The sequence below is a fragment of the Pantherophis guttatus genome, chromosome 3 (assembly GCF_059756535.1).
Source record: "Pantherophis guttatus breed Tessera chromosome 3, ASM5975653v1, whole genome shotgun sequence".
In the NCBI taxonomy this organism is placed as follows: domain Eukaryota; kingdom Metazoa; phylum Chordata; class Lepidosauria; order Squamata; family Colubridae; genus Pantherophis; species Pantherophis guttatus.
The window spans coordinates 51,653,181-51,666,213 of NC_142065.1; the positions used below are offsets into that span (position 1 = coordinate 51,653,181).

A 13,033-nucleotide genomic window follows, 5' to 3' on the forward strand; every position below is an offset into this window, starting at 1 on the left:
TTTTTATATGCATAAAAAAAATCTATCCCACTTCAAAAAAAGTGCCCACTTTTTCCTTCACACATTATGAATATAAATAAGTGCATTGCACTTGGTCTCAGCTTCTGTCAGGGCTTGCCAGACCTACCAGTCACGTCCTCATTATACATGGCCTGCATCATCAACTGAGGGTTCTGGACACAGTCTATGATGCCAAGAAGGGTCCGTGTCAAGCGCAGCAGTTCACTGAAGCTGTAGAAGCCAAAGTAGATGAGGTTGTGGGCAAGACTGACAACCTGGAAAGATGCCGGTTCAATACAGGGGAAGAAACCAAATTAGATGACCGAGCACTAGCTCTGGAACAACACATAAAGCAGTCACAGTGAAAAATCACTTAAAACAAAATCCTGGATTCTTCTGAGTACATAGAAAACCAATTTCCAAAGAAACAAATGTGATCTTTGCTCTTGCCAGAAGCTGAAACTGTGCAATTATCCTGTCTCACATGGGAGGAAAACTCCCACAACATATCAAACGCAAGTTTCTCACCTCAAAAGTCAGTTTATTTTTTTCCTCATTAGCAAAGGGAACTGCTTCACTGACTACATTGTTGAGATAATCTTCCACAAACTCCATTGTGCTGGCAAACTTATTCTTCTTGTCATCTCTTGAACTGTTCACATTGGAATCATAGCTACAAAACAAAAGGAACTGAATGAATCAAAGGGATATGGTTTGTAGTGCAAACTACCTCCCGCCTTTCATAATAAGATAACCTTATGCATGTTTAAGTCCTACTGCCTACAAATAGATTTCAAATTGGAATCAAAATTACATATCGGTGGCTGCATTTATATTCCTATTCTCAATAAGTACAAAGGGATGAATATGAATTAGCAGGACCTTCTAAATGCTATGCTGCTGTCTCTTCATGTCTCATTCCCTTTTCCCACATAAAGATTTCTAATGGCTTACTCTTTGATAGTGATTGCTGTAGGAATCTCGGTCCACAGGCGTGCAAATTTCACAGGCATTACTTTCTCCTGTGGATCCCTGTCCACATGTACGTGCAGCATGAGATGACAGAAAGAGGCTCGGAGGTCAAAGGGCAACATTTCATCTGCCATGCAAAGAAATATTAACTCCACACCCAATTGCTTGGAGATTTCTTTAATGGCCAAGTATTGCCGATCCATGCACATGCGGGCAAACAGCTTCAGTTGGTATCTGTGAAGACAAATGTAAAGCTGTGAAAAAGAAAGTGCAATAAGCATGCCCTGCCCTCGGGGAAGTTTTACTCCAGCAAGGAACCACCTGTCCCTCCTTTGTCAGCTGGCCTTGGACTCCTCAGTTCCATGCTGGCCTTGAACGTCACAGTTTCTTAATGTGCTCTCTCGTCCCACCCCTCCATGAGTCCTTCTCACCACTCATCATCCCACACCCATCCGTGATGATCCCTCCTCCTTCCCGCATGTGGCAACTCTGAAACTGTGCACAGGGGCTTGGCCTCGCTACTCGCCATCTCAGATGGTGACAATAAGGATGAGAAAGTAAAGATTTGTCCAGCTTACAAAGACTATTCAGTAAGAGACAAAAGCTACTAAACTTGAAAAAAATAAGTCAACGATCAGACACAAGGAACATAGTTAGGCCACAGGAAGCAAAGTATTACCTGTAGTAACTCAAAACATTCTCATCATGGGCATTCCCTGCTCGCGCTTCTTGGGCCAACTGTCGGATGCTTTTCTCATGATGATCATTGTTTCTGTCAGTCCAGGTCAACCAGACCTCCTCCTCAGAAAATTCAATACTCAGGTACTCATGAGTCTGAGACATCTCCTTCACAGGTCTCAATCTGAAAAACAAAAATGCTTCCATTCTCTTTCTAGGAAAAGAAATCACCTAAAGCCATCTAATTCTGAACTGAGTCAAGTGTGGTGAATTATTCTCTTCCTATCCGCTTCACTATCTTTCTTTTAATTGTTTTTTCTTCCAAAATCATTTAACTGCAAAATAATGGTTACAAAATCATCTCACAGTTAAATATTTGGATATACTGATTCCTTCCAAGAGAGTATAATAAAAAGTACCATATGTAACCAGCATTCTATATGTACATTTGAAGGAAGGTGATCTTTATGAAATTTTCCTCTAGCAGTAAAAAAAAAAAAAGGTTTGAAAGATAGCCATCTCAGACTTCAGCCCAGTTTCTAACAACCCACAGCCACAATTTGACCAAATGAGATCAAGCTTACATTACTGCATCTCCTCTCAAAGAGTATTTTAATAAATATATTTTAATATAAAACTATTGGCCCAGCACATTTATTTTTAAACATTCTGATATAAGCTGAAAATGATTAGCATTGTCACATCAGGATAGCAAAAAGAGTAGTAGCGGAAGAGGACGGTAGTACAATTGTTCAAAGGAAAAAGGGCACACTGGATACTCACTCAGTTTGGATCAAGATATCAGTGTTCTTGGGGTCCAGGACACACTTGCAGATCAGTTCTTGAGTTACGGGAATTGCTACATGGTTTGACACACACAAGTCTGATAGATAGTCCAAAAACCTGGAACAGAAGTAAAGGGTTCAAATGATCTTTCAAGCAATTTGATGGGCCCTTTAAAAATCCCACATTGCACAAAAGTTGTAAAATGAAAAGGAACAACAGACAGGCTCTCTGTCACACCCTCATCATATGATGGAAATATGAAGAGTATCAGATCACTTAGTTTTGAGCACCAAAACAAGGCAAAAATCACACTTTATTTCTCCTAACTCTGGCCCGTTTCCAATCCTGATCTGGAATGTTAACTGTCTAATCTAAAAAAACATTGCTATGTACTTTTGGCACCAGAAGGCAGAAAGATAGTAAAGATCCAGGTTGCATGAAGAAGCATTTTGGAAAGAACAACCAATTATAACACCAAGCTGGCAGGAACAGCCAACACTCCAGAAGATAGGCTCAAGATACAGAAGGATCTTGACAGACTTGAACATTGGGCGCTATCTAACAAAATGAAATTCAACAGTGAAAAAAGCAAGGTTCTACATTTAGGGAAGAAAAACAAAATGCACAGGTACCATATATGTGGTACCTTGCTCAATAGTAGTAACTGTGAGAGGGAACTTGGAATTCTAGTGGACAACCATTTAGATATGAGCCAGCAGTGTGCAGCCGCTGCCAAAAAAGCCAACACAGTTCTGGGCTGCATAAACAGAGGGATAGAATCAAGATCACGTGAAGTGTTAATACCACTTTATAATGCCTTGGTAAGGCCACCCTTGGAATATTGCATTCAGTTTTGGTCGCCACGATGTAAAAAAAGATGTTGAGACTCTAGAAAGAGTGCAGAGAAGAGCAACAAAGATGATTAGAGGACTTGAGGCTAAAACATATGAAGAATGGTTGCAGGAACTGGGTATGTCTAGTTTAATGAAGAGAAGGACTAGCGGAGACATGATAGCAGTGTTCCAATATCTCAGTGGTTGCCACAAAGAACTCAAACTCAAGAAGACTTTTATTCCTGAGCAGTCCAACTTCAATAATCAGAGATAATCAGTGCCAACTATGCTTAGGTGAAAATGGGAGTTGCCAGCACTCAAACTAAAGCAATCAGAAGCTGGAACAATTTGTATCAAATTCTGTAATGCACTGATGTATTTTAATTCAAAGCAGTATAATAGCCCTTGTTTAACAATGGCAATTGGGACTGGCAACTCTGTTCTTGAGTAATACAATAATAAAGCACATCATGAGACTGCACCAACTTACAATGGTGGTTGTGGAAGTCCTGGTTTCCATTATTAGATGAGTTTCATGTAGTCACAGCATCCCATGGATATGTAATTGCCTTCTGCCAGCTTTCCTATTGACTCTGCTGGTTGGAAGCCCACAGCAAAGATTGCAAATGGCAATCATGGGACCGTGCAATGCTGCAACTTCATAAATGTAAGTTGCCAAGCACCCACATCACAAACACATGACCACTGGGATGCTGCAACGGCCACATCTACAAAGAAGAGATGTAAATGGAATGGAATGTATGCATGATCTTGGGAAATACTTGAGATACTGCCTAGGAAACAGACAAGAGAGCCTCTAGTCACTTAATTGAGAAAGAAACTTAGAAAGGACCCCCCTCTCATGGATCAAACAGTTAAAAGTGGAGATGGGAAGATTCAGTCTTTAGACTTGCAGGATTTTGTGAATGTAGTCTTACAATAAATTAAAATTATCTCATTTAATCATGTTTCCTGTCTGTTTTAGCTGGGCAGACTGATGTAAGTCCTCCTTGTTCAGCATCATCATAACTTTGAAAAGCTGCTGAACAAGTGGGTGTTCAACAAGGACCACTTGTATTTACTTTCTTGGAAACTGATCCTTTACTTGGACCAGACAATTATTTCTGCTCTGTCCATTGAACCTCAGCTACCAATAAGGAACTTTACTCATCTCAGACTTTGGATTGGAATGGGACTAATATTTTATCTATCAAATCCACTGATGTTGACCCTGGGATGTTAATAACTTTATCAAAGCCTTTATGCCAGTTCACTTTTCTTACAACTAATTACCTGAACACTATTTCGATTGCCAATTATCCAACACAGCAAACAAATCAACAATGAGCCTAAACTCTTAATTAAACTTTAACATGATCATAATATAATTAAAATCCACAACTAATGTCTTTTGACATAAAGAAACATGCAAGATGCCTGTTAACTAGTGCAGAAGAGCTAGTTTAAAAATATGAAACCCAATTTGCTCCATTGACCTTAAGTGATACCCACCTGGGTTCACGATTCTTTCGCACCAGACTCACAAATGTTTCCACTTCAGTTTTGGTTATGTGCTTTTCAAGAAGTTTACGGTTGTTATGCAAGAGGGCAGTAATGGTGTCCTCAGCCAAAATGTCATAGCCAATTTGTGACTGCATCATGCCAAACTGCTTAGCAATGTGTTCCTGGAAAATGAGAAATCATATCTGAGTAGAGCAATTCCATGTTAAAACTGTGAGCTAATTTAGCAACTACTGAATAGCCACAAATGTGAAGATTTTTCCAAACGATAATGCTGTATATATAACAATTTTCTTACATATCATTAAGGAAAAGCAAACCCATACAACAAATAAATCTTAATTGATATGCTTCTATAAGGATCATTTAAGATTAAATAGTCAGAAAAATGTATATTAGAGTAATCATGAACTAATCCTCTAAACCAACCCTAAACCAGCAATATCCATATCCATATTGGTAAATGCTTACCTGGTTCTTGCGGTAATCCTCCTGGGAATGCCTCAGTACCCTATAGCAGAGCCGGAACATGTATTGGTAGGGAGCATTCTTCTGGTCAGATAACTCTTCCAGTCGTACAAGTGGGCCTTCCTCACCCTTTTCCTTAAATGGAGCCTTCAGAATTCCAAAGATCTATTTGGCACAGAAAGGATGTTGTCAGTCCAGCTGAAAAGTGTATTTGGCGGATGGTGGGAGAATTCCAAGCCATCCGGTCTTGATTCTGGAATATTTCATATCTTTTATCTATTGATGAACAAATTTACTTGGGGTTTACTGACTGTAAAATCACTAAATTCCTTAATCTCATCTGGATGAGGTAAAAAGCTAAGAGGCCAGATCAACATGTTTCAAAAAAATCTATCATAAGTAAGAATGAAATGCAATTTAATTTAATTTAATTAATCATATTTCTATGCCGCCCAACTCCCAAGGGACTCTGGGCGGCTTACAACAAAAATAATATAAACAATGAACATAAAATTATTATAAAAGCATTTTAAAAACATTAAAAACACATGCACACCATCCATGGCCATATCTCACAAGATTGAACAGCGAGATCAACGGCCCCAGGCCTGCCGGAAAAGCCAGGTCTTCACCACTTTCTGGAAGGCCAATAGGGTGGGGGTAGTCCGGACCTCAGGAGGTAACTGGTTCCAGAAAGCTGGGGCAGCCACAGAGAAGGCCCTCCCCCGCAGGCCCGCCAACCGGCATTGTTTAGCTGATGGGACCCGGAGGAGACCAACTCTGTGGGATCTTACCGGTCGCTGGGAGCTATGCGGTAGAAGGTGGTCTCGAAGATAGCCTGACCCTGAGCCATGTAGGGCTTTAAAGGTAATAACCAACACCTTGAATTGTTCCCGGAGACCAATAGGGAGCCAGTGCAGCTCGCGGAGAATTGGTGTAATGTGGGTGCATCTAGGTGCACCCACGATAGCTCGTGCAGCTGCATTCTGGACCAACTGTAGTCTCCAAACACTCTTCAAGGGTAGCCCTGAAGACTTAAGCAACAGGCTTAATCCCAATTCCAAAACAGCTTCAGAACTAGATAGAAACTGTTTTAAAATGTTAGCCAAAAAAAAAAGGATACAACTTTGAGTCAAGATACTTCATTTTACAACTGTCTTTCCAAGTATTTATGAATATGTCTCCAACAGAAGATTTATTTCTATGTTATCCTACCCAAGAGATCACCTAATTCCCGGGCCTTTGTCACATCTGCATCTTGAGAGATGGAGATCAGCCATTCTTGAATGGTATAAAGACATGATTCTGAGTTTCAGTTCTCTATCTGGGAGGCAAAGTTACTCGCGTCCGTGGCAATCCTTAAGTCACACATGCCTCCTGGGTGGTGCTAAATGAGTAACAGACGGACTGGTAGCCAGACATCCGCGAGAATCTCCTGGCTTTACACACAACCCCACGGTCCTTTTAAGGACCTTTTAAGTTCCAAAAACTAGCAGAAACAGCAGAAATAACAAAAATAACAAATACCAATGCTAAAATGACTCGGAATATTGGAAGTTCAATATGCATATGCCAATTTAACATCGAAGGCAGTAGTAGATCAAAATGTGAACATCTCTCTAAACTACTACTTGAAACTGTGTTGATTTGGCTGTGATCCAGGAAACACGCATTGAGAATGAACAGCAGTTTAAAAGCAAAGGAAGAATACCTGGATATGACGTCTTAGGCACTATTTTTCATCAAACTTATGGCCTGATAACATACGTGCGTAATAACATTGAAAATGCATATCTATTAGAAACAAGCAGTGAGGATAACATCTACACTATCACAACTAAGATTGGAGATACCCAAGTCATGAACATCTATAAGCCCCCTACTGTCTCCTGGCCTAACTCAGTTCTCCCAAGGATTCCACATCCAGGCATCTACATAGGAGATTTTAATAGCCACCATACTCAATGGAGATATAAGCTTAACGATACTAACGGCGAGACCCTCTGTGAATGGGCAGAGCAGAACAATCTATACTTAGTTTTTGATGCTAAAGATCGAGGCAGTTTTAAATCAGCTGCATGGAAGAAAGAGTACAACCCAGACCTATGTTTTGTTACACAGGATAATACCAAACCTATTCCTGCCTCCCGACAAGTGCTAACAATATTCCCCCATAGTCAACATAGACCTGTCATCATTAAAACAGGAATAAAGATACCTATTATTAGATCTATACCTCGACCAAGGTGGAAGTTGAAGAAGGCTAACTGGGAAAAGTACATGATGGATCTTGAGAACACAATAGGTTGTATTCCAGCAATTAGTAACAGCTACTATCACTTTGTTGGAGCAATTATGTCATCGGCTAAAAAATACATTCCACGTGGCTTCCGCAACGAATATATCCCAGGATGGAATGAAACTTGCAAAAACCTGTACCAAAAACTTTTAGAGGATGATGATGCTGAGATAGCTGATGAACTTCTTCATAATCTTGACCTGGCACGCAGGCAAAAATGGGAGCACACTACGTCTGGATTAGATTTTAAACACTCAAGCAGGAAGGCATGGAGCTTACTGAGAAAACTGGGAGGAGACCAATCAGCTCAACGTAAACAACAAGAGGTTACTCCAGATCAAGTAGCAACTCGCATTGTCAACTCAACTAGAGTACCCCATGATAAGAAACATACTAAACTAGTGAAAAGAGAACTAAAGCATCTAAAAACTCTGGGATTGCCTTACCAAGAATACGCTCGACCCTTCCAAGCAGCTGAAATAGACACTGCCCTGAAGAATGTCAAAGCTGGAAAATCTCCTGGTTTTGATGGAGTAATGCCAGAATTTATCATCCATTCTGGACCTCGCACAAGAGAATGCCTGGCAAAATTCTATACAGATATCCTAACTTCCAGTAGGCTCCCTTCAGAATTTAAAAGAACCAAGGTAATCGGCATATTAAAACTCGGAAAAGAAAGCAATAAGCCAGAAAACTATCGCCCCATTGCTCTGTTAAGTGTCTGTTATAAACTACTTGAAAGATTGATACTTAACAGAATCGGACAGAAAATTAACGAACAAATACCGATTGAACAGGCTGGGTTTAGATCTTATCGGAGCTGTGTTGATCAGGTACTTAGTCTTACAAGCCATATTGAAAGCAGCTATCAGAATAAATTGAAAACATCTGTTGTATTTGTGGATCTCACAGCAGCATACGACACAGTATGGAGGGAGGGCCTATTAAAGAAATTCCTCCACGCTGTCCCCTATGGGCCACCTAATAAATAACATGCTTTCAGCAAGGACCTTTCAAGTCATCATGGGTGACAAAATCAGTAAGCAAAGACACCTGAATAACGGACTCCGTGCTGGCTCCATCTCTATTTAATCTATACATTTCTGATATACCACCCACAATATCAAAAAAGTTCTCTTATGCTGATGACCTGGCATTAGCATATAGCCACAAGGACATCAAAGCTACAGAAGGCATACTTACAGCCGACCTTACAACTTTGAGCACATACTTCCACCAATGGAGGTTAATCCCAAGTGTAAGTAAAACAGTTACATCAAGTTTTCACCTCAACAACAAATTGGCAAAAAGAGAACTCAATGTATACGTAAATAACAAACTGCTCCCATACGAGGCAACACTAAAATACCTGAGGGTCACCTTAGACAGGACCCTGTCCTTTAAGAAACATATCCAGAATATGGCTGCCAAGGTTAACAGCAGAAATAACATCCTACAAAAACTATGCGGAACAACTTGGGAAGCTTCAGCCCCAACTCTCTGATGTGCAGACCTCGGGCTTTGCTACTCTGCAGCGGAATACTGTGCACCTGTATGGATAAACAGCTCACATACAGGACTTATTGATGTTCAACTTAACCATACGATGAGGCTAATTACTGGGTGCATAAAACTTACACCTAGTTACTGGTTACCAGTTCTTAGTCACATACTCTCCCCGCCCTTACGACGACAAGAAGCTCTCATTCGGGAGTGTAGTAAGATCCTATTAAATTCCTCTCTACCCATACATGGATACATTCCTGATCTCTTAAGATGCTGATTAAAGTCAAGAAATCCACCAATCTTGACAGCGCGTAAGTTGATGGCCGATCATCAGAACACCACACAAAAGTGGATGGAAGCGTGGAATAGCTGTTTCCCCCCAAGATGTCTCCGAGCATATCAGTCCTAGTAGTATACCTCCAGGATTTAGCCTACCCCGACACATATGGGTGACATATAATAGAATTAGAACAACTCATGGGATGTGTGCTGACTCCCTGTATAAATGGGGAAAGACACCTTCAGCACAATGTGATTGCGGGGCCCCTCGACAGACTATCCAGCATATAGTGAGGGAATGCCCTAACAGAAGGTATCCAGGAGATTCTAGGGACTTCCTCTGCATAACAACGGCAGCTACTGACTGGATCTCCAAACTCGACATTAAACTTTGAAATGTTATTTCTGTTTTCCTTTTAGGTTTTCTTACTGTTTTTTTATTGTTTTAATTGTTTTTAACCTGTAAAAATGAAGTGTTTTAATACTGTGTGTGACCAACCATATGCTAAATAAATAAATCTGGTTCTTTTGTAGGACTAGCAGAAACCTGCTCAGGATGGCTTTTATTATGTTCTCTGGGGACTTGAAGACTTCCCCTTCAAAGGAATGCTTCTCCATTATCCAAGTTGTCCCTTTTTAATTTTACTTTTGAAAATTACCCCTCCTCCTATAATACAGTAAGGATGAATAACCTGGTGCCTTGCAGGTGTGTTGGACTTCAAGTTTCAACAATCTCAGCCACCATGGCCAATGGCAAGAGATTATGGTTTCAAATGACTATCTCATTTTGAAGAATAGACATGGCGCACACTATGTCTACTCAAACTGAGTTCAGCTAAGAGAAAAAGTCTTCATTATATTGATTTTTAAAAGTTGAACAAATTTGAAAAGGCAGAGCTTCATAAATACTGTCATTTTAGAACAAGAAGGTCAAAAGGTGGAACATTGCTATTTCTCCAACTGATACCTATTTTAAAACAATATGCATATATCTTGCTACCGGAGTAAACCATGGAAATTGTCTGCAGTCTTAGAAAGAAACATTTCATTGCAGAATTGAAGAAATATTCTGAATATACTGAAAACTCTTCACTTAATAATGCAAAGAGCATGTTTACTTTTTTCTGGAGAATAAATCACCTGCTTCAGTATGTTCTGTTCCCTCATAAGTTTCTGCCTTTCCCGGTTGGCCTTAGTAATAACAATATCCAAAACATTTTGACCGTTGTTGGGTACATCACTGACAAAAAAAACCAAGTCCTCCAACAGTTGGATGACAAACCTGCCAGAGAAATCATAATTAATTTCATCAGTGAAACACATTGCATAAATCAAGGATCATGCAACAGTTATTTGGACAACAAATAGTTATTTCATAGGAAACAAAAACAACATAAATATTAGTCATGCTTTTTAAATGTTTTGCCTAAGTCTTTAAAATTCAAAGTTATTTACAATTTGAACTTAACTTTTCAGGATCTACAGCATAAAATTTCATTCTACAAGTCAAAACAATATTTAGACTACGTCATAAATGTGAACAATATCTTCTTTCAGAACAAAAATTGGATTCTTGCAAAAGGTAGCCATGTATTAGTCCTTCAGGCTAATTGACATAATCCCACACAAATTGATTATATCTGTCTCTTATATGTCCAGAGTTACAAAATACTTGCTCTTTTTACCTCCGGTCATTCTGACTAAGGAATCCTTCATTCATCTTCTCTACCACATTAGCTAGCATGTAACTGGCATCATTAGCAAAATCCAGGTCTCGGATTTCTGATACTGGAACAGAAACAATGGCAAAAGCCTCTTTATCTTCTTTGGTTGGGCAGGTACCAAGCTGAAAAGCAGAATCATATAATCTAGTTCCATGCATTGCTCAAATGTCTATATTTGCAAACTATATTCTCTACATCATAGCCAGATAATACTAAATACTAAAAATTAATATTAAATGCTTAACATGAGCCACTTTTAATACCATTTTCTTTAGACAGAAAAGAATGAGGACAGACAAATATAAAATCGATCCAAGAGACAACTGTGGTTCTAATGAGAAAATGGCCAATGAAGAGAGTATTAGAGTTGACCCATTCCAAAGAACAAGCTGTCCTGATGAGGGTGGCAGAGAGCAATGGGAAGTTTTAGGCAGTCTGCAAGGCAAGAAAGAAGCAGCAAGAGGACAATGAATATGCATGAATTTCAGATGGTGTGTATTTGAGAGCTACAGGAAAAGAAAATTCTCCTGTAGCTCTCAAGGTTCGAATCTCGCCAAGGCTCAAGGTTGACTCAGCCTTCTATCCTTTCTAAGGTAGGTAAATTGAGGACCCAGTTGTGGGGGCAATAGGCTGACTTTGTATAAATATACAAATATACAAAAGAATGAAGGCTATTGCTTAGCGCATTGTAAGCCGCCCTGAGTCTCCGGAGAAGGGCGGCATATAAATCAAATTTAAAAAAAATAAATGAAAATGTTTAGGAATGAGCCTGAAAAAAAGGGATGTGAATTGTGGGGTTGAATAACTTGGTTTATGTTTGGGGTCTCATATCCCAGTTCAACTGAGCATTCCAACTTCTTAGAAATTAAAGAAAGCAACACCATCACAAAGTTAGCCATTTCTGAATATATAACCTCTTCTAAAGGTACCTCTGAAAGTTGCTTAAAATTCTAGCTCTAAAATTCTGACTAGATCAAAAAGGGCAGAAACCTCCAATCGGCATTAGTTCCATAAGCAAACAGCTTCCCACATTAGTAGTATTAGCTTCTGATCAAGGAAGAAAGATACCATAAGACGGATGGGCCGCTCCTCATCAATGTCAATGGGTACATTGGTACTCTGGATCCAAGTATTGGTGCAGAGGTGACGTAATCGAACATAGGAATTTCTAAAAATGAATAGAGAATTCATATGATTCCTCAACAGACTTTCCATAAGAGCTCATGGCCACTTTATAAATGGTAAGCATATAATCTTGACCTTCTGTTTCAGGACTTATTACCAAGTTTATGTACTTTGGTTTTAGGAATAGGAAGGAAGAATATAGTAATCACTTAGAGTTCAACTCCAAGACTTGAAGCAAATAAAATCTTAAATTTCAATACTTTTAACACAACTTTACATTTGCAAACTCTGAATTATATCCATTTCATAACTTACTGGATGTCAAGAATAACCTTTAGTGCACTCATGTCTAATTCCATAAAGATGTAAAAAGGGGAGCTGTGATATTTGAAATGCATATATTATTTACTACTTGCAATATCCCAAAGTGCTTCTTGTCCTATTTTCCTGATTCGCTTCTGCCTAATGTATCAGAACACGGAGGCTGATAAGTTTATACATGCACGGAAGATAAGGAGATGGCGTAAAAAGATAGATAAATGTTTAGAAAAACTAAAACTGAATCTACCCTGAATCCATTCATAGAAAGTAGTCTAACAAGACAATATTAGGCCCAAAAGAAATTGAAATGATCCACCAAACTTCCCATTGTTCCTCTTCAGAGTATTTTTTCAAGACTACTATAGAACATTAAAAGGGAAGGAGACCCTTATTCAAGATATTGTAAGCATTCATTTAAATAAATATATCTCTTACTGCTCTACACTATTGAATTGCCAGCTCTCCACGCCACATGCCCCCCAAAAAGCATCTTTCTCTAGATTGTGTTTATTGTCTCTTTT

The 13,033-nt window shown here is 39.2% G+C and overlaps 1 protein-coding gene across 2 annotated transcripts in view; it reads right to left on the bottom strand.

Moving 5' to 3' along the window:
• The window catches only part of ITPR3 (inositol 1,4,5-trisphosphate receptor type 3), a 124,542-nt gene that overhangs the window by 53,104 nt on the left and 58,405 nt on the right, over positions 1–13,033 (bottom strand). For both annotated transcript variants that reach the window (XM_087889568.1, XM_034414644.3), the window contains exons 12-21: positions 12,135–12,234; positions 11,028–11,188; positions 10,483–10,624; positions 5,262–5,423; positions 4,782–4,954; positions 2,434–2,553; positions 1,652–1,834; positions 955–1,206; positions 529–673; positions 128–275 (exon numbers count right to left, since the gene is read on the bottom strand). In XM_087889568.1, coding sequence (XP_087745694.1) covers positions 128–275; positions 529–673; positions 955–1,206; positions 1,652–1,834; positions 2,434–2,553; positions 4,782–4,954; positions 5,262–5,423; positions 10,483–10,624; positions 11,028–11,188; positions 12,135–12,234 — 1,586 coding nt within the window. The remainder of the gene's footprint in view (positions 1–127; positions 276–528; positions 674–954; positions 1,207–1,651; positions 1,835–2,433; positions 2,554–4,781; positions 4,955–5,261; positions 5,424–10,482; positions 10,625–11,027; positions 11,189–12,134; positions 12,235–13,033) is intronic.